The sequence below is a fragment of the Cnephaeus nilssonii genome (assembly GCF_951640355.1).
Source record: "Cnephaeus nilssonii genome assembly, chromosome: 19".
NCBI lineage: Eukaryota > Metazoa > Chordata > Mammalia > Chiroptera > Vespertilionidae > Cnephaeus > Cnephaeus nilssonii.
In genome coordinates, this window is record NC_137090.1 from 17767684 (window position 1) to 17789897 (window position 22214).

The 22214-nt window shown below is 38.4% G+C and overlaps 1 protein-coding gene across 2 annotated transcripts in view; it reads right to left on the reverse strand.

The window, feature by feature from the left end:
* HELZ (helicase with zinc finger) overlaps positions 1-22214 on the reverse strand; it is a 132068-nt gene that overhangs the window by 36085 nt on the left and 73769 nt on the right. For both annotated transcript variants that reach the window (XM_079796864.1, XM_079796865.1), the window contains exons 23-27: positions 20209-20437; positions 12297-12501; positions 5201-5252; positions 4020-4210; positions 1266-1473 (exon numbers count right to left, since the gene is read on the reverse strand). In XM_079796864.1, the coding sequence (XP_079652990.1) occupies positions 1266-1473; positions 4020-4210; positions 5201-5252; positions 12297-12501; positions 20209-20437 (885 nt within the window). The remainder of the gene's footprint in view (positions 1-1265; positions 1474-4019; positions 4211-5200; positions 5253-12296; positions 12502-20208; positions 20438-22214) is intronic.

Sequence of the window (22214 nt, forward strand, 5' to 3'; positions counted from 1 at the left end):
GCTGCTAAGAATGTGGAACAACTAGAAATCTCATACATTACTAGTAGAAATGAAAAATGGTCCAGTCACATTGGAAAATAGTATGGCAATTTCTTATGACATTTCACTCCTGGGTGTTTATCCAAGAGAAATGAAAATACATGTTCACACATATGTTCATAGTGCTTAGGAACCAAAAATTAGAAATAACTAGGGTGTCCATCAATTGACAAACAGATAAAAATACTGTGATGCATCCATGTAGTGGAATATTAATCAACAGTAAAAATGAACAAATAATTGACACAGGTAATATGAATGAATCTCAAATGTATTAAGCTAAGTGAACAAAGCCAAACACAAAAAAACTACTTCCCCTATGACTCTATTTATGATATACTAAAGTAGAGACAAAGGTCAGATTAGTGGTTGCCCAGGGCTGGGGATTGGAGGAGACTTACTGCAAAGGGATATGAAAGAACTGTTTGAGGTCATGTGACTATCCTGTCTTGATTAACAACTCTGTTTATTTTGTCGGAGCATATCAAACATTTTAAAAGAGTGAATTTTACTGTATATAAGTTATACCTCATTAAACCTGATGTTAAAAACTAGAGTAGGCCCTGGCTGGTGTGGCTGTTAGTTGGAGCATCGTCCTGTGTGAGGAAAAGGGTTTGATTCCTGGTCAGGGCACATACTCAGGTTTCGGGTTCAATCCCCAGCTAGAAGGGATATGGGAGGCAACTGATCAATGTTTCTCTCTCTCCCTTCCTCTCTCTTAAATCAATTAAATAAATGTCCTCAGGTGAGGATTAAAAAAAAAACAACACCAACATATATATATATGATGGCTAACTTTCCTTTATTTACAATTATAGGAGACAAGAGACTATGACTTGCATAAGAAACAACTAGTTTAAATCAACTATTGCCACAGTAGTGTTAATGTTTAATATACAACAAAAATACCTTGGACTAACAAAAATGTTTAACAGATAAGGGTTTTCTGTCTCAATATTAAATGACTACCATTTGAAATACTTTAAATATTAAAATTTAATATTTTTTCAGGAAATTGGTAATGCCAATCATAGCTGGTACGTTACATACAAATTTTATATCTGTGTATCTTCCAGAGAGAATCCACCATTTTTATGTCAGATTTTTCTCAAAGAGGTCTATGACCTATAAAGAAGTTAACAATCATACTGTTAAAGGAACTTTCTATGTTGATACAGGTTAGCATATCACCAGTTTAGGAACATGAGACCAGCAAAGCAACTCACCATTTCGATGTTGCTCATGCTGATCCTTCTCCTGATGCGGGTTCTGTGGCTGCCCTATGCTGACAGGGGGATGATGCCCAAGGCCATAAGGTAGAGGAGACCCCCGTCCATGTGTCTGTAAGAGGTTCATATTGTAGGCCATCGCTGCCTGGTGTGTAATGATTCGAGGATCAACTGCAAACCTACCCTGGTATCCTGTCCATGGTACCTAGGTTATTACAAAAAACAAAATAATTTCACATAGACTGAAGAACAAGAACAGCATTGATCAGACTGTCAGACCTCAGAGGGAAGGTAGGGGAGGGTGGGGACAAGGGAGATAGATCAACCAAAGGACTTGTGTGCTTGCATATGAGCCTAACCAGTGATCATGGACAACAGGGGGAGGGGGGCATGTGTGTGGGGGGGTTTGGGAAGGGAACAGGGGGAGGGGGTTGATGACAAATATGTGATACCTTAATCAATAAAGTAATTTAAAAAAACAAAAAACAAAATAATTTCATTATGTACATTTTGGAAGGCAAACTTCTATAGAAAAAAGCAAACTCACACAGAGAAATGTTAATTTTATCAAAATGAATAAGTACAGTCAATGCTAATGATAACAATTGATAGAATTACTGCTATATCTCAACTAGCCTGAAATGGCTCCCTGAATCTTTAGTGTATAAGGGAAAATTTATCACTGTACAGGTTAGGAAGAAACTGGAAACTTAAAATTGGTAATTATTTTTTGAAGCATTAAATCATCTTACAATCTTGAATCATTTCCCCTCAATATGAATGTATACATGTCACAGATTATCCTGAAAATTATCTTTTAAAGTCCTAAGTGCATAGTTACAGTGTTTAATAGACTGAATAAGAGAACCGGGGGGAAAATTAAGAAACAATTTAGTCTAAGGAATCTCAACTCAAAAAATAGGTATTCTAACTTTATATGAATAATCCAATCATTTAATGTTCATTTATGATATAGGCAAAATTTTAAAAGATCATTCATTTAATCAAGGCTTTTGATTAATTCAGCTCTTCCTTTAAATACAGAAACAGAAAATTTCTTTAGGTGTGTGTATATATATATATAAAATCCCTGTATATTAACATAAAAGGGATAAACACAAATGACATCTGAGCTACCTCCCTATTATTTTATTATAACTGCTAAATGCAGACTCTGAGAAATCTTATATAATAAAAGCCTCTTTGACCTAGTAAAATGAAATATAAATCCTAAGGGACTTACTATTTAAAGCAGATGATGTATAATGTTGCCAGGCTGTCTGGGAAGAAATAACTCAGCTAAAATTAAAATCTGTGGGGAGTGGGCATGAATTACATATTTCTTACTGACAGTTCTTCTCATTGGCTGCTGTGATTGTGAATTATCATGATCAATATGGCTGAGAAATGTTTGCAGCTTGGCATTTTTCCATTTTGGGGGTGTGGGCAGGGGTGCCAAAGATCCTTGGCAATGATCACCTCTGCCTGAAATTACAGCACTTTCCTTAAATGAAAGGAAGGTTTTCTAGGCTAAAATTCCTGAATTTGGAAATATTAGTATATCAGCAAATTAACAAAATTATCAAAATATTCAGTATGTTAAAGGAAATAAAAATGAGGTTTTACACAAGATGGAAGCTCTCTAAAGATCACAGTCTAAGAAGAATTTAATAATGTTTTTAAGTACCAATAAGATTTCATAAGGTGTAGAATTTCTCAGATAAATTTAGATTCAAGGGAGTTAGACTAATCTAACCTTCTTTGCTTCCTCCAAAGAACTATATTTCTTAGGAAGAGTTAGTGAATTATCTATATATATAAAAGCCTAAGCAACCATAAAGATCGAACAACCAGAATGACCAGCCGCTATGATGCACACTGACCACCAGGGGGCAGACGCTCAATGCAGGAGCTGCCCCCTGGTAGTCAATGCACTCCCACAGCCAACCTCCCCTGACCGGGGCTTGGAGATTCCCCCCTCCCCACCCCAGCCCGGGGGTGGGTGGCGGCGGACACAACCATTGCCTCCTCTCCCGACCCCACCAGGGCCTTCGGGCCCTGATCAGCCCAGCCCTGATCGCCAGCCAGGCCTAGGGACCCCACCCATGCACGAATTTTGTGCACCAGGCCTCTAGTACAAGAATAAAATGCAAAAGATAAAAGAAAAATATCACTTTACAAAACAAGAGACCAATTTACTAGCTCTGTTAACTTTTGGCTCAATTTCCCAGTAAAAATATTTTAAAAGAATACAAAGGCTTCTCAATCAAAATATCCAATTTACAGATTTCTTCATAGCCACTGATAATCTAATAAGCAAAAATTCACATTTCTTTGGTCATTTCAAAATTAGAAGGTTAAAGATAAAAACTGCTTTAACCTTTTGCACTTGGATGTCGAGTGTGACTCGACACGGTTAGCATCGGTAGCAGTAATTCAAAATTACTCTTTGAATGTATCAATAATTTGAAATATAAAAAAATCCAAATAAATAAGTTTGTATGAAAAGAAACTCCAGTTTTTTATTCTACTGCCGCGCTTTGTAAAATCTGGGGTATTTAAAAAATTAAATCCCGAGTAGAATAAAGGAATCGAGAAAAAAGCAAGCGAGTGCAAAGGGTTAAAAGAAACTTACAGGCATTGAAAAGTTTTTATAAAAAGAGGTTGGTAGGACACTATATGGGACAGTCACTACTTTAGTGAAGCCTATTTTATTTTATTCAATAGAAAGTCTCTCAAACATCCACTTACAGGTAAAGGCACCGACATAACTACATTCCCTCCATAGACAGCAGGTACATAAAGAATACTTGTCCCAGTGTGAGGATCTATTCTCTGGACAGGGCTTGGAGATTTTCCCAAATTTGGATGAGGTCCAAGAGGGGGTGGAGGAGTATATGCTCTAATAGGATTGCCAATAAGAACGGAAGGATTAGGTTGAACTGAAAAAAAAAGAGAGAAAGGGTATATTCACTAGCTGTACATATTCACCTAGACAAAGAGAACTTAAATCATCCAACAGCAAAATATATTTCCCAAGTTTGCCACGAGATATCTTATAATCAAAGAATTATTAGTGTGGAAGAGTAATGCATATTAAAAAAACATAACATAACCATTTTTAAATGTTCCCTAAAATTAGCTTGAGATATGCAAAGTATTTCTTTTATAAACTAGCATATTTTTAAATGTCTTCTGAGGCTGGAGATGTGCCCTTCAAGAGAGAAAACTATGCGCACACCTACACTCTCAGTAAACATTCTCTAAGACTAGGAAAATATATACAAATCTTCAGAATAAAGTTTTGACTTGCAATTGTAATAAAGCCACATTCCAAATGAAGGATAAACAATTATTATTTTAAAAGAATAATTCTGCAACATTTTAAATAACTGATATAAACTTTATCTTGAATTTTGTATGACCCAACATTCGTAGGATATAAATATGTTCCAAAAACTTAGGTTACATAGAAGGCTTAAATGTTTTTCCTGTTTCTGGGTATGTACTTTGATACCTACAAAATCACCCCTTGTAAGAAATGACATATGAGTCCTGGCCAGGTGGCTCAGTTGGTTGGAGTGTCATCCCATACACTAAAAGGTCAGGGCACATATCTGGGTTGTGGGTTTGATCACTGGTGGGGATGTGTACAGGAGACAACTGATCAATATTTCTCTCTCACACTGATGTTTCTCTCTCTAAAAACATTTCCCTCTCAATAAAAATATTTCCTTGAGTGAGGATTAAAAAAGAAAAAGAAAGAAATGACATATGAATAGAAGAGTTAAATGAGTTCCAAAGTGTCTGTGTGTGTGTGTGTGTGTGTGTGTCTGTTTCCCTCTTCCCACCTTTCTCTTTCAAATGATGAAATTTGTGGTAAATATCATATCATAAAAGTGAGTTTTCATAGGGCTAATGTTTCCACTTACCAATTCCATCATTCTGGAAATGATCATTCTGGGTATGATGGAGGCTTTTCCCCTTTACAGAAAAAAAACCAAACACATTTAATATTAGAGAACAATACCAGTTCCTACTCCTATGCAAATCACATGTATGCAGCAACAATTAAAATGTAAAGACTACAAGCTCATAATTAATAACCATTAGATTGTTCTGAACTTTCTTTATAAATATTAAAGTCATGGTGTTACATGTTCTCAGCTTCAAGTTAAGGATATCTAAAATTCCTTTTTCATAATAACCTATATATATAAAACCCTAATATGCAAATAGACCGAATGGCGGAACAACCGAACAACTGGTCACTATGACGTGCGCTGACCACCAGGGGGCGTGCGCAGAACATGGCGGGTGTCGGCTGCAGTGGGATGGTGGAGCAGGTGAGCGGGGGTGCCAGACCAAGGCGGGGTGCTGTTCTCTGTCATCAGGGCGAGCCTCTGGTGGTTACTGAAAATTCTTTGCTCCCACGCTATGCAGTCCCACCTAGCGTTTGCACCTGCTGCCGGTGCCAGCCCCACTCACACCCGCTGCCGGTGCTGGAGCCACTGCTCACACCCACTGCCAGTGCTGGCCCCACTCACACCTGCAGCCGCCGCCGGAGCTGCCGCTCACACCCGCTGCCAGAGCCCAGTGCTGGTCCCGATTGCTGGGCGCCATCAGCGGGTGCGAGCAGCGGCTGCCGGCCCTGATCACCCCTGAGGGCTTCTCCACCTCCCCTTTTCCTGAGGGGTGACTGGAGCAGCACCAGCCCTGCTCACACCTGCTGCTGGTGCCAGCCCCAATCACTCCGAACTGTCAGTGGATGCAAGCGGGGCTAGCGCCATCAGCGCGTGGGAGCAGTGGCAGTGGGAGCAGGGCTGCTGGCAGAGAGGGGACTGGGGGGGCAGCAGCAGGAGGGGCCAGGCGGGGGCACGAAGGATGGGCCGAGACCTGCCCCTGTGCCCACCACAGCCTCGTAGCCCACAGTTCCTTTCAAGTTGCATGAATTTGTGCACTGGGCCTCTAGTTTTTTATAAAACGAAATATGCAACCAATATGACTGAAACCTAAATTCTATTCCTTTGCAATTTCTCTGTAAATTTTCCATGAAATAAATAACAAAATGTAAAAGTTGTATTTCAAGGGGAAATATTAGTCATCTATTCTTGAGGATGAGAACCTTTAAAACAATAACATGGCTCTAGCTGGTTTGGCTCAGTGGATAGAGCGTCAGCCTGCGGACTGAAGGGTCCCGGGTTCAATTCCAGTCAAGGGCACATGCCTGGGTTGTGGGATCAATCCCCAATAGGGTGCGTGCAGGAGGCAGCCTATCAATGACTCTCTCTCATCACTGATGTTTCTATCTCTCTCTCCCTCTCCCTTCCTCTCTGAAATCAATAAAAATATATTTTAAAAAACACACAATAACATGAATGTAACTATAGTTTGGGATTTACAATAATTTGAGTATGATCCATGGCATCTTAAAGTGTAAAATTTACTGAAAAAAAAAAACAAAAACAGAAAGACACACTGTTATAATGTACTTAAGAGAATATACAAATTTTCCAGAAAGCAATTTGGCAATACCTATTGAAAGCATCCAAAATGTACATACACTTTAACCCAGTAATTGCACTTCCAGGGATGTCTAATAATGGATTTGGCACAGATGTTCATCACAGCATTGTTTATACATGGAATGATATGTTAACAACCTAAATGCCCATCAATGAAGGATTTACTAAGTAAGCAATGGCAGATTCATATAATGGTATACTAGCCTACTGTTAAAAATGATCACTTTGGGGCAGAAATAGTATTTGAAGAGACATTGGTTCTGAATTTGTGGACTTGGCTAAAAAAATTTCTTTCTGTTTCCATTGGCTAAATGTAATACATAAAGCCTTTATAAAACACAAGTAGCACATTATACAATTTACCCTTAGACACATACAAATTGCCATTTGTACATTACATTTGACAACTAAAGGGGGAGATAATGTCTCTAGCAAGAAGAAAAATCCATTCTTGACTAGAGCAAAAGTGTAGTGATGCTTCATTTACCTGTCAGCAACATTAAATATTCAGATCAGTACTAAATATCAAAGGTCAGTTGGTTAGTTATAAATGTGAAAGGACAGCTAAGTTCTAACTTTAAAAAGTAAAAAAAAAAAAAAAAAAAAAAGTCAAAATAGAATCATATTTGGTCCATTAGCCAGAAGAGAATCTTTACAGTGATTGGCACTAGCTATAAAAAACAAACTTCTGAGGAACAGAGAAGTGATGACAAAAGCAGGCAGGAGAAAGGAGGAAAAGTGAAAAGGAGAAGATGGCAGGCAGCAGAGCTGGCAGAGAAGGTGGGAAGATCAGAAGCAGAGCAATTAGAAGTGACAACAAGAGCAGTCAGGGGCACAGGCACTGACAGAGGAAACAAGAGCTGAGAGCCGAGGACATAGAAGATAAGGTAGTTCTAAGAGGATAACAAGCCATTTAGATTTCTTAGTCTCTAAGGACCCATCAATCAGGGGCAACTGTGTAGTATGTGAAGAAAACATAGTGATTTAGGCAGGATGGGCGGCAGAATGGCCCCCCAAAGATGTTCACATCCTAATCCCTAGAACCCCTGAATATGTTTTGTTATGTGGCAAAAGAGACTTTGCAGATATAATTAAAGTTATGGACTTAATATAAGATTATCCTGGAGTATCTGTTCACATAATCTATTGACATGAACCCTAAAAGCAGAGCAATTTCTCCAGCTGGGGTCAGAAGATGCAGAAGAAGGAAAGGGAAGATATGGTGGAAGCGGAAGCCAGAGAGATTCTAAGCGAGAGAAGGCTCTGAGATGCAGGGGCCACATGTGAGAACTGGAGAATAGATAATATTCAGAAATGGATCCTTTGAAAAGACCAAAGCATTATTTTATAGGTTTTAGTTTGTGAGTTGTTTTTCACCATCTATCCTCTGAATAGTTTTTATAGTGTACGAATCTGTTTGATTTTATCAAAGCTTCAAACTTTGCTCCCAGCAAGTGCCCTAGGAGGAAGCAGAATGAAGACAGGGATATTGGTTTTCTCCCAGCTAATTCTGCAGGCGCCCATGAAACAGACATTGTTATAAGTGCCTGGAGGGAGTGAGGCAATGAGGATTGGCTAGATTATTACTCCTGCATCCCCTAACATTTTGTACCTTTGCTAACCCTTATCACAGAACTGATATCTTAGCGAGGAGAATAAAGTTATTTGCTAAGCAGCAAGAGGTATGTTTTGTTGACAAACACAGCCCTGAGGTAGCAGTTCCTGGAACATTTTTAACCATGATCCAGCCTTCTGATGATTTTATCTATATGAAATCTTATTGGTATTTTAAAACTTAGTCTAACATTGACAATACTAATTTTTAATACTTCTTATGCCCTGAATTGTGTTGACAGTTAAACATTAAGGAAACCTAGGGGGAATAGTATGGCTTAGTACAGTGGTCGGCAAACTGCGGCTTGCGAGCCACATGCAGCTCTTTGGCCCCTTGAGTGTGGCTCTTCCACAAAATACCACGGCCTGGGCGAGTCTATTTTGAAGAAGTGGCGTTAGGAGAAGTTTAAGTTTAAAAAATTTGGCTCTCAAAAGAAATTTCAATCGTTGTACTGTTGATATTTGGCTCTGTTGACTAATGAGTTTGCCGACCACTGGCTTAGTATCATGTTTTCAGAAATAGCACCTTTTTCTAACAATGAAGTAAGTTTTCCTTTACCAAAAGACACCAGCACATACAAAATAAATTATCTAGGATTTGTTTCAAAATTTTCTAGTGGGTGTATGTGATGGTGGTAGAGTGGAGGAAGTGGAATATAGATGAAACAAGATTAAGTTAATAATTAATGAAGTTGGATGATAAGGAATTTGTTATACTATTCTCTCTACTTAAGTAAATGTTTGAAATTTTCTACAATAGAAAATTAAATAAAAAGGGACACCAATACAAATTCAAACCTCAAATCAATGTCATGGAAATAAAAGAAAATACGGGGAGAGGAAGGAGGTAAGGTGATACCAACAACCTTTGGTTCACAATACTTCAGTTATTTATACTATTGATTATTGCATATGACATAAATAATAATTTACAATAACCAGGTAGATAGCTAATTTGGTGAACCACCGTACTAGTGACATAAAAATAACAGATGCTATCGACTAGTTCAGTGAAGATTCTCTAAAAAGTTTTTAAAATTGGGGAGGTTGCTGCTTTGGACTTTAATTACATAGTTTTCTCATTGAAAGGAAAAAGGCCACACTACTGGCTGCATCATACCCATTATTCACTTATCAGATAGTTACTGAGCACCCGCTATGTGCTCAAACTTCAGGGAGCTTGTGGTTTTGGAAGAGCAAGTGGATTCAACATATATTTTCTTCACCTTTAAAATAAAACCAGCCCAGTGGTTTGGCTCAGTGGTTAAGCATTGGCCTATGAACCAAGAGGTCACTGGTTCGATTTCTGGTCAGGGCACATGCCCGGTTTGCTGGATCTCGGGCTCAATCCCCAGTAGGGAGTGTGCAGGAGGCAGCCGATGAATGGATGTATTTTTCATCGATGTTTCTATGTCTCTATCGCTCTCCCTTCCTCTCTCTAAAATCAATAAAAACATACTTAAACAAAAAGCAAACTGCAGGATCTTGCTTAGGATTAGCAGACATCTGCTATCATGGCTTGAATCTAGCTGAATCTATAGCACATTAATTGATGCTTACTTTGCTCAATTAAAGGAAGAGTTTATTGTACTTAAGAATGTGCAAAGAGTATAATGACTTCGCAACATTTTAAATAAAAACAAAATGTAAACGTTTCTACCTGGGGTCCCTACTCCTCACATAGCCGAAGCTAAAGCCTTTTGCATAAACTCTTTCTTGAGCTTCACTCACTCATCTAAAAAATACTTCAAAGCATCTAAGATGAGCCAGATGTTGTACTACACAGAGGCTAGAGCAGTAACTAATACAGGCAAAAATCTCTGCCCTAATGGAGCACATATTCTAGTGTGTTTTTTTTGTTTGTTTGTTTTTTTGTTTGTTTTTTAAATATATTTTATTGATTTTTTTACAGAGAGGAAGGGAGAGGGGCAGAGAGCTAGAAACATCGATGAGAGAGAAACATCGACCAGCTGCCTCCTGCACACCCCCCACCAGGGATGTGCCCGCAACCAATGTACATGCCCTTGACCGGAATCGAACCTGGGACCCCTCAGTCCGCAGACCGACGCTCTATCCACTGAGCCAAACCGGTTTTGGCCATATTCTAGTTTTTGACATGTCTCCCAAATCTTCCACTACCTCTACCCAACTCAGTAGACCCCTAAACAAGATCTGGCTAAACAAGATCTGGCCAGTACCCTCCAACATCTGCCACTGGAGGCTAATTTGCTTATCTCTACTTCTCTAGCACCTACCATAACGGCTGGCATGTAGAAGAAACTTAACTTTTTGATTTAAAAAAATATTATTTATTAATAGCTTAAGCTTTAGAAATCTAGAAGGTTCATTTAAGTAAAATTCTTAATCCCCGAGTAACCCCAAGTCACTAACACATTATTGTACACTAGAGGCCCAGTGCACGAATTCATGCACCAGTGAGGTCCCTGGGCCTGACCTGCAGGATTGGGCAGAAACCGGCTCTCTGACATTCCCCAAGGGGTCCAGGATTGCGAGAGGGCACAGGCCAGGCCAAGGGACCCCACCGGTGCACGATCAGGGCCAGGGAGAGATGCGAGAGGTTGGCCAGCCGGGAAGGCACCACAGGAGGCTCCAGCGCATGTCCGGCCCATCTCTCTCAGTCCCAATCGGCCAGACCCCAACAGCAAGCTAACCTACCGGTCAGAGCGTCTTCCCCCTGGTGGTCAGTGCACATCATAGCGAGAGGTTGAGCGGCCTTAGTGTATCATTAACATATTACGCTTTGATTGGTTGTACAGCTGACCGGTGTACCGGACACTTAGCATATTAGGTTTTTATTATATAGGATTAGATTCATTTTTATTAAACTAAGAATATACAACAGTATATTAACATAGAAAGTTGTTCTATTTTCAGCTTACTACCTATTTAGCTAAAAAACTTTCCAGATAATAAACCATTAATTATTGCTTACACATTAGGTTTTATGTTTTTTAAATGAAGCCCAAAACTGACATACTCTATTAAATTTAATACCATGCTGATACCTATAAATACACCAAAACACTGGAACAAATACTAAACATATCATTCTCACAACTTTCTGTTCTAGATGATAAGTGTATTTTTTTTCAGGCAGTCTAGTAAATAAACCAGCTGTCTCTGCCCAAAATAACTATGGTTCAAAAGTAGAAATGGCTTTGACTTTCCCACCTTCACTTCCTCTGACTGGATTACTTCTTATACAACAAATATAGGTCAAAATCAACTAAACCTTCAAGTCGGCCAAATTTTCTCACTGTGGCAAATACCACTTGAAATGAACTAGTATTGAAATGAACATGTCTAGTATTATGGAACATACAAAGTATGCTCTCAATTAATTTTGGCTGATCAATCACAAGTAACATGGCCAATGCTCAACTATCCACATGGACCTAGAATGATGATTTTTGTTATCCATAATAAATAAGGATTTCAAAACAGAGAACTCATTTTATAGAAGATTTGTACTTCTAGGCTTACTTAATCAAGAAAGGATTAGACCTATTTTCTTCACACAGATATTGTTATAATGTTATTCCTTATAAAATATGTTTTTAATAAGTGTGCTAGTCTAGTCTTTTAAATTAGCTTTGTTTTATTCACATCTTGCTAAAATAAATCTATCAGTAGAGGACTAGGAGATTATATTATTCGAAGAACACAAGAAGAAATCAGGTCATTGAAAACTTTTTGAGGATGATCGGGACATTAACCATGGCTAAACACCACACTATTTCCACGCTAGACAACTTCCTCTCAGAAACTGCTTGCTGAATACTTCAAGTAACTAGCAGCTCAATAAACCTTTGACACCTCTGCGCACTTCTCTCCCTTTAGCCTCTTCAATTTCATTAACAGGCTTTACCTTGGGAGGTGACTGCTGCAGCTTGTTGGCACTTCCTGAATGCTGCAGTCTTAGAGCCCGGGGGATAAATTCGGGTGCCAGTGGATTCAACACATATGTCTTCTTTAGTTCTAAAGCCTCTAGTTGAGCTTTGATCTGTTCAAAAGTGATTCCGTGTAGGCTATTATTTTCATGACATAGGGCAATAAACCGCTCCCAAAATTTCCTACAGAAAAGATTTAGAAGATCAGTTTACAATTTTAGTGGATGAGAGCACAGAAATAAACATAAGCTACTGAAGATCATTTCAAATTTCCTTCCCCCACACTAACTCCTCAGGTTCGATATTCATCTATGATTCAGATATAATCTTCCCACTATATCACAAAACTTCAGAGATTGATTCTGAAATGAGAGCCATGTCTAGTATTGTGGAACATACAAAGTATGCTCTCAATTCATTTTGGCTGATCAATTGCAAGAAACATGGCCAATGCTCAACTATCTACATGGACCTAGAATGATTGTTTTTGTTATCCACATAATAAATAAGGATTTCAAAACAGATAACTCATTTTATAGAAGATTTGTACTTCTAGGCATACTTATATATACATATATATACACAGATACATTACATACACATATCATATATATCACACACATACACCTGCACATGCAAATTAAACTAGTTTGAATTATGGAGCCAAAGTAGCCTGGTGCTGGATAACAAAGAAAAGCCAACTCAGGACATAAAATCTGATACACAAAGTAAATAAACCCCTCATGAGGATTCTTAAGAAATAACTAGCTATTCCTATATTTTTCTCTTACTTAAGAAATGCTTGTTACAAGCACAAGTTATCATATTGACTACGTTGAGTTAAATTAATTATGAAAAATACAGGAAGTTGGAATACTAATTTTAATGCTGATTATTCATTTCCTAATCACATTAATAAATATTAAAGGAGAAAAATACATTCAAAACTTGTTGCAGTTGTATATTGTTACTCCTAGAGGTGTGAAAATTGATCTCCAATGTAAATATTAAAAACAAATTATAAAATGTTTAAAAATTTTAAATGACTATTGTAAATATGCATGCCTATCTTTAATATGAGATTCAAATAATGTTTTATTATTTATAAAAGATATGTGAAATGGATTCCCAAGTTGTTATCCTTGTGTCCATATGGATAGCAGGTAATCAAGATGGCTTCAAGAAGCATAAGTGAAAAGGTTTTTATTATAAAAGTTAGCATATGAATGAAAATTAGGTTATTAATATATTCATAAAACTTTGTGGTTTGATTTCAAAATATGTTTCTCTCACCTATGTCTTCTACCATCTTTTCTAATTTCTTAAAGATGAGTTTAAAAGATGGGTCCTGAAAAAATTTCAGGCCCAAATGCCAACAACAGGAAAAGTAAAAAATGCTACAAAATATTATTATGTATTCCTGATAATAAGTCATAAAAGCTAACAATTTAGTTATTCAGTTACAGGAAGTGTGTGTTGTTAAGAAACACACACTAAAATCTGCTCTTTATTTTTATTCTTAAGCACTCTTCTGAAGGAATCAAGATTTTTTTTCTCATAATCTAATAGCTAAGGAAGGACTACCTTTAATTAGCACTCAGGATCTAAAATCCATAAACTTTCCCACTCTTTTGATTTAAAAAGCCACAATATTCAACTGTATGAATATTTATCAACACAATTCTACTAGATGCTGTATTCAAAAGGAAGTTTTTTTGGTCTAATTGATAAAGTATCAGTTTTATAGAGTGTCATTTCATATTTTATGAAACCTTAAGACACACTAAAACAAGGAGAGAATGGATTGGCTTTTACTCTAGCTCAGTTGTTACTATCAATTTCTTACAATATATTTTCATTTTCAGCTTCCTTGGCCAAAATACTAGAACTTTGCTCTATTTTCAAGCTACCTTTTTAAACTCCATACCTTCTTCCTATACTGCCCTCACTGACCTCAAATGCAAGGAACAGGAGTTGAAGTCCCCTTCAAACAACCTCAGACTCAACAAGAAGCTAGTAGCTCCCTGACAGTCTTTGTCTGCAAGAACTGAGGAATCTCAAAGCAGCAGCCTTTACACTAAAGGTCTCCAATTCAGAAGTAATACTATACACTGTAAGTTAATCAAGTTAAACTAGTTCTGAAAGTAACCTGAAAATTCCATTTGAAATCTCACCTCTATTTTAATTGTCCCATTGATATAGCAAAATGGTCAAGAGCCTGGATTCCAGAAAGAGACTGCTTGAATTCAGGGTGGCTATCATTCATTCAATAGCTGTGTGACTTGAGGCAAATTACTTAACTTCTCTTTGTACCTCAGTTTCTTCATGTGTGAAATAGGGCACCAATGGTATTATTATTAAACTTTTTATTATTTAAACTAGAAGCCCGGTGCACGAAATTCGTGCACGGCGGGGGGTTGTCCCTCAGCCCAGCCTGTATCCTCTCCAATCTGGGACTCCTGGAGGGATGTCCGACTGAAACGGGCAGTCGGACATCCCTCTCACAATCCAGGACTGCTGGCTCCCAACTGCTTGCCTGCCTGCCTTCCTGATTGCCCCTAACCGCTTCTGCCTGCCAGCCTGATCACCCCCTAACCATTCTGCTGCCAGCCTGGTTGATGCTTAACTGCTCCCCTGCCAGCCTGTTTGCCCCCAACTTCCCTCCTCTGCCAGCCTGGTCACCCCTAACTGCCCTCTCCTGCAGGGTTGATCACCTCCAACTGCCCTCCCTTGCAAGCCTGGTCCCTCTCAACTGCCCTCCCTTGCAGGCCGGGTGCCTCCCAACTGCCCTCTCCTGCTGGCCATCTTGTGGTGGCCATCTTGTATCCACATGGGGGCAGGATCTTTGACCACATGGGGGCAGCTATATTGTGTGTTGCAGTGATGATCAATCTGTATATTACTCTTTTATTAGATAGGATAGAGGCCTGGTGCACGGGTGGGGGCCAGCTGGTTTGCCCTGAAAGGTGTCACAGATAAGGGTGGGGGTTTCCTTGGGGTGTGGGGTGGCCTGAGCGAGGGGCCTGTGGTGGTTTGCAGGCCGGCCACGCCCCCTGGCAACCCAAGGGGAGGCCCTGGTATCTGGAATTTATTTTCCTTCTACAATTGAAACTTTGTAGCCTGGAGCGGAGCCAAGCCTGGGGCTCCGGCAGCCATTTCTGTGGCAGTTAATTCACCTTCTACAATTGAAACTTTGTAGCCTTAAGCGGGTGAGCCCGGCCAGGGTGTGCGGAAAGCTTTGCTTCCCCTGTTGCCGCCGGCAACCCTGGCCTGCTCTCTCAAGCTCCATTCTGCTGCCATTTGTTTGAATTTGTTTACCTTCTATAATTGAAACTTTGTAGCTTGAGTGGAGGCTTAGGCCTGCAAAGGCTATGGAAAGCTTGGCTTCCTCTGTTACCTAGGAAACCTTGCTCTCTGTGGCTGTAGCCATCGTGGATTGGGGTTAATTTGCATACTCTCCCTGATTGGCTGGTGGGCGTGGCTTGGCTGGTGGGCATGGCTTATGTAGCGGAGTGATGGTTAATTTGCATATTACCATTTTATTAGAGAGGATACTTTATTATCGATAGTACTATATTTTATTATTGAAAAGACTTCTCACTTTTAAACTTTTCAGAAAAATATTTTTATTACTTTAAAAATTATTTGTTTTAAAGCTAAAATTTTTCATTTTTTCTCTCTTTGTAAAGACTTAAGACTATTCGCACTGACCTTGAATTCCTTAATACTTTAATGAAGCACTATGCATGGCATCATAAGACATTTCTGAACACTTAACTGAAAGATCACCTGAGTTTCATCTACACTCAAAATGAAAGTAAGAATTCACCACTAAGGCTTCACCAAGTCTTAGGCCCTCCCTAAAATATGAACATATTTTTTATGTTAACCATTTTTTCAAGTGTGTCTCTACACTTTTAAGTATTTCAAAGGACATAACATTAGTTTTAATCACTACATGGACGCAAAATTTGGTTTTAATTTTTATGCTTCTAAGATCACTGATAAAACATTGAAAGTCACTTGATGTCCTTAGGTTACAGTGTGTGTTTGTGTGTGTGTGTGTGTGTATGCAGATACACATACACACACCTCTACACATACGTGTATACATTTATATCTCACAGAGTAAATGGAATTTGCAAATGAAGAAACTCAGCTAAATGGAAGACCTTCCCCAAACACATTGGTTTGGAGACATGTATGACTCCCCTCCTTGCCTCCCCCCATTTACAGATTTATCCATATATTCATCACTTCCTGGGAAAGGCAGGTAACCCAGTGAGAAGAGCTTGGGTTTTCAAGTCAATCTGACATCTGTGGGAGTGAACCACTTAATAGCTATGTGACCCTGGCAGTAATTTCAACTCTCAGATCAGGCAGCCCATTTAAAATGCAAATAAAATACCCACATTGCAGGGCTGTTGGGATGACTGAACATGGCAAAGTGTGCAAAACACTTAACCTAGCACCTGGCACAGAGAAAGCTATCAATAAACAGCAGCTACTATATTAATAATTGTTGGTTTGGCGAGTGGGGGAGAGGGGAGTTCACTACATTAATTTCGAGTTAATAGAAAAATTATATTTAAAAGTACAGCAAAAGCCCTATTGGCTCAGTGGATAGAGCATCAGCCTGCGGACTGAAGAGACCCAGGTCCGATTCCAGTCAAGGGTACATGACCAGGTTGCAGGCTCAATCCCGGTCGGGTACATGCAGGAGGCAGCCGATCAATGATTCTCTGTCATCATTGATGTTTCTATCTCTCTCTCCCTCTCTTTTCCTCTCTGAAATCAACAAAAATATATTTCTTAAATACATAAGTAAATAATAAAAGTACAACAAAAAAGATTATAGAGTCAGTTGCCTTCTAAAGTGATAGTATATACACAGAAATTATTCCTTGAAAACTTGGTCACTATTTGGAAATATCATATTAGTGTCTTTTAAAATATCAAATGGGCGAGAGAGTGGAGGTGAGGAGGTGTTTATGATTAACTCAAATTACAAAAAATGTACGCCTCCATTTTTATAGTACCTAAGAATCACATTATGATCTCCAGGTTTACTTGTATTGTGAAATTAAATTTCTAACAAATTTAGAAAGATTAAAGCATAAATATCCATAGTCCTCAACCATCAGCTCTTGGATTACAGCCATGATTAAACAGTCCAAATAGCACAGATAATCAACATTCCCATTTAGCCATTGGTCACATGACTTTTTTCTCCTTACTTATATTTACTTCTCTGAAAATGTTTTGCTTAGCTTACAAATTAATTTGTAGTCTCTCGCATACCCCAGCTCAGCAGTAAGAAATAAGCAACCAGTAGAACTGACGTCAAGTTAAAAATTAGCCCTGGATAAATCTGACAGCGTGGCCTCAGAATCATTCACTCATTTGCTCTGAGAAAGTAATCTACACTAATAAAAGAGAAAGATGCAAATTGACCATACCTTCGTGGCACCCACCAGCCAATCAGGAGTGAGTATGCAAATTATCCCAACAAAGATTGCAGGTTAATTTGCATACACAGGTGTTGAGAGGCCGGGGGCAGGGCGGGATGCAGGCATTCCGCACCGCCCCAGCAGCTCCGGGCCTCTGGGCAGCGTGGGAAGGCAGGAAGGCAGAAAGGCAGCTCCAGGCCGGAGCGAAGGCGGTGCCGGCAGCCAGGGGAAGGAGGGCCCATTCTTGCACAAATCTTCGTGCATCGGGCCTCTAGTGGTTTATATTAGAGATGGGGTGAAAATGCTGATCTCATGCAATTCACGGTACTCTACTCTATAGGAAGGGGTAAAAATTTTTAAAAAGTGTTCATGTTGGTAAATGTTTGGGGTTATTTATAAGGAGAATCCAAAACTCATGCGGCTCAACACTATTATTTTACCTATTCATTCACCCAACAGTTTTTAGTTTTAATACATGCCATCCCATTTTACACATGTGTTTTAATCTATTAAATTCAAATCAAACTATGTATTTTCACATTTATCAAATGGTAAACAGAAGAAAAATGATAAAATATCACAGCAATATTCTACTCACATACACTTTCAATAAACAGTAAAGTAACTAAAGTAAAATTCTCAGGAAGGAGGACAAATTAATATGCTTAATTTTATTCATTTGTAACTTGAAATTAATATATTCCCTTCCCCAATTCTTTGTCATTACCAGCTAAAAATTAATGAAAAGTTGTATTTTAAATATGAAATTAAAAACATTTTACAGAATTGTTTAGCTATACATTCATAAACTATTCAAGTTGTGTGTTTTTTGTTGTTGTTAATCCTCACCTGAGTATATTTTTCCATTGATTTTTAGGGAAAGTGGAAGAGAGAGGTAAAGACAGAGAGAAACATCGATGTGAGAAACGAGCCCTGACCAGAGGAAGAGCCTGCAACCAAGGTACATGCCCTTGACTGGAATCAAACACAGGACCCTTTGGTCTGCAGGCTGATGCTCTATCTGCTGAGTCAAACCAGCTAGGGCCACTCAAGTTTTAAAAGGTTATTTTTCATAATGTAACCATAAATTAAAGCTCCTCTTGATCCCTTTGTTAATGGTTTTCCCTATAAAGAATATTAACTTCTTTTGGAGTCCTAACCTCTAATATTTGCAGCTTATTCTTAATGGTCTCAAATGGTTACCCTTTCCATAGAATTCTTTTTTGCTGTTGAAAGAGGAAAATAGACAATAAAATATTGCCATATCTATATTGTAACAGAAAGCCTAGTTTAAAGAGGGCCGCTTCCTACTTTAGTTCTAACATATCAAAAAGGCACATTTGGAACGGTCTATATCTCTTTCTACTATTCTGAACTCATTTTGACAGGTACTACAATACTTAAAAAATTTTAAGTAATCCCTAGCATATTTTTTTCATAAAAGAATATTATACATTTCTATTCTAATGGGTTTTTGTTAATGTTAACATAGTTTTTTAATAGTGCAAAGGCCAATCTTATATTGCTGGCTTCATGCAGTTAAAATCCCTGTTAACTGGTATAAGTCAAAAGTGTACAGAGAAATTTTTTGTTTATGTTAACATTTTAACAGCACTTTAGAAATAGTTACTATGACTACAATCTAAGGAATACCAACAATGATATCCAAAGACAAGTAACAAACAACTTCTAACCACCCTGATTTTCTTAACCAGACAGGAAAAATTATTTACATTAGGAAGCCTTGAGAGAAAAATGAGTGGAGAAGGAAATTCATCAAAAATGAGCTGAAACAATAATGAAGGGAAAAAACACAGTATCGATATAAAATGTCTTTTCCATCAAAGAGACACACACACAAAACACCCCCTCGGGATCCTTGTATTAGCTGTTCCCTCTTCCTGGATCACTTTTACCCCAGGTATGCACAGCACACTCCCTTACCACCAGTGTCAGCTTCTCAGTGAGGCCTCCTCTGACCACACTATGACAATCACAAGCCAGCCCACCCCACCCAACCCGTCATTCCTAATTCCCATTAATGTGCTCTTTCTCTTCCATTGAACTTACCACGTAAAATACGACACTATCTTATTTTGTTTATTGTCAGTCTTCTTTTCCTCCCCAATAATATGTAAGCCCCTCAAAAGCAGAGATTTTTGTCTATTTCATTCACTGACCTGTCTTCAGTGGCTAGAAGAGTATTTATAACATAGTAAGCACTGGAGAAATATCTGCTGACTGATGACTGAATGAATAAATACACAATTATGTATAAAATAGACTCAAAGCAATATATTTTTGTATTCCTTCTGTTTATCAGGTAAAGTTAAACTTGATTATAATTAGCCAAGAGGTCATATAAATAAATGTACACATAGGTATACAAATTACTCTACATTTCCCCCTTTAATGTCTCAAATCAGTAACACATAATTACCTGCATCTTCCAATGGAGCACAGAGCAATGGGATCACCCACTACAGCAACCAGGGACTGTGCTCTTGTGATGGCAGTGTTGAGAAGTTTGTAGTTAGATAAAAAACCATAATCTAAGTCCTCTGTGGAATCTTCCAGCAGTTGTTCTTTCTTTTTAATTGGTGTCTGTTTATGTTTACAAGTATGCCTTGTCCGTACTGTGCTAAGAAACAAAACTCTGAATTGCTTTCCTATTAAAAATAAATAAAAAAGACTTAAGATTGTTATTCTGAAGCACTGATCAAATAAAAGCATTTCTTTTTTGTCTTTTTTAATGTTATTGCTAAATGACAGGTATTGGCAAGGATATGGAGTAACTGGAACTCATGCACTGCAGGCGAGAATGTAAAATGGTATATAAAACACTATAGAAAATAGTATGGTGGTTCCTCAAAAAATTAAACATAGAATTAACATGATCCTGCAATTCCACTTCTGGGAATCAATCCAAAAGAATTGAAAGCAGGGACTCACACAGATATTTATACACTCATGTTCACAGCAGCACTATTCAAAATAGCCAAAAGGTGAAAGCAACCCAAGTATCCATCAACAAATGAACACATAAACAAAATGTGCATATACATATAATAAAATATTATTCAGCCTTTAAAAGGAAAGAAATTCTGACACATGCTACAACCTGATGAACCTTGAAGACATTATGCTAAATGAAATAAGCCAGTCATAAAAGAACAAATAGTGTATTACTGCACTCAAATGAGGTACCTAGAGTAGTCAAATTCATAGACAGAAAATACGATGGTGGTTGCCAGGGACTGGGAGGAAAAGGGAAGTGGAATGAACACATAAAAATGGTAAAATGGCAAATTTTTTAAAAATTTTAGTATTGCTGGAACCAGCCTTAGTGATTCCAAAGTCCCACTCAATACAAGGAACTTTCATTAAAGCAGGGTCATCTAACCTCTTGCTGATTCCATAAGGAAGCCTTATTGAGTATAGTTTATACAATAAATTTCTAATGCTCTTTCTTATAGTAACACGTACATTCCCTCATTCTTGACAGACCTCCAAATATTTGAACACAGTTTTCACATTAGTCTTTTCTTCTGTAGGCCAAACAATCCTACTTCTTTCAACCATTCCTAACTCCCATGTGGCAGTTTCTATAACTAGATCTCCGTTGGGTGCTTCCTAGTTTACTAGTACTATCTTTCTAAAATGCACCCAAATTCTATGTGATCTGGACAACACCTGGTACAAGGGAGTTATTTTTCCCCATGATTTAGAAATTATATTATTCTTACTATTGTATATTACCATGAAACCTGAGATTGTACTGGGCTTTTTTAGCATTTACATCACAGTGTTGTTTCATATATTTAAAAGCACAAATTTTATAGCAACTAGTTGCTGGTAACCATTCACTTAGGAAAGTCTGTAGATGGAAAACAAGCTGTGCCTTTAAAAATGCATTTAAGCATAACTTGCTTGACAGGTACAAACTTGTAAAAATCTTTATGAACAAATTAGTCCTCAGAGTATAACAGTAGGCATTGTATACTATAGATAGCATGTGTAATTTATACAATTACAGTCATAGAAAAAGTTAATTTGTTCATACTTCTTTTATTTGGATATAAAAATCTAATCCTATATAATAAAGAGGTAATATGCAAATTAACCCTCATGCCCTCACAAGATGGCTGCCTACGACCAGACCAGCAAGGGGGTTAGTGAGGGACAACCAAATGACTGAACAAGCAGACTGCGTGGGGCAACCAGGCTGGCAGAGGGGTTAGTGAGGGACGACCAAACAACTGAACAGCAGGCTGCGTGGGGGGGGAGGTGTGAGGGGCAACCAGGCCGGCAGCGGGGGGGGCAGTTGGGGGCGACCAGGCTGGCAGGGGGGGGGGGGCAGTAAGGGGTTACCAGGCCTGCAGGGGAGGGGGACCAGGCCAGCAGGGAAGTGCAGTTAGGGGTGACCAGGCCATCAGGGGAAGGCAG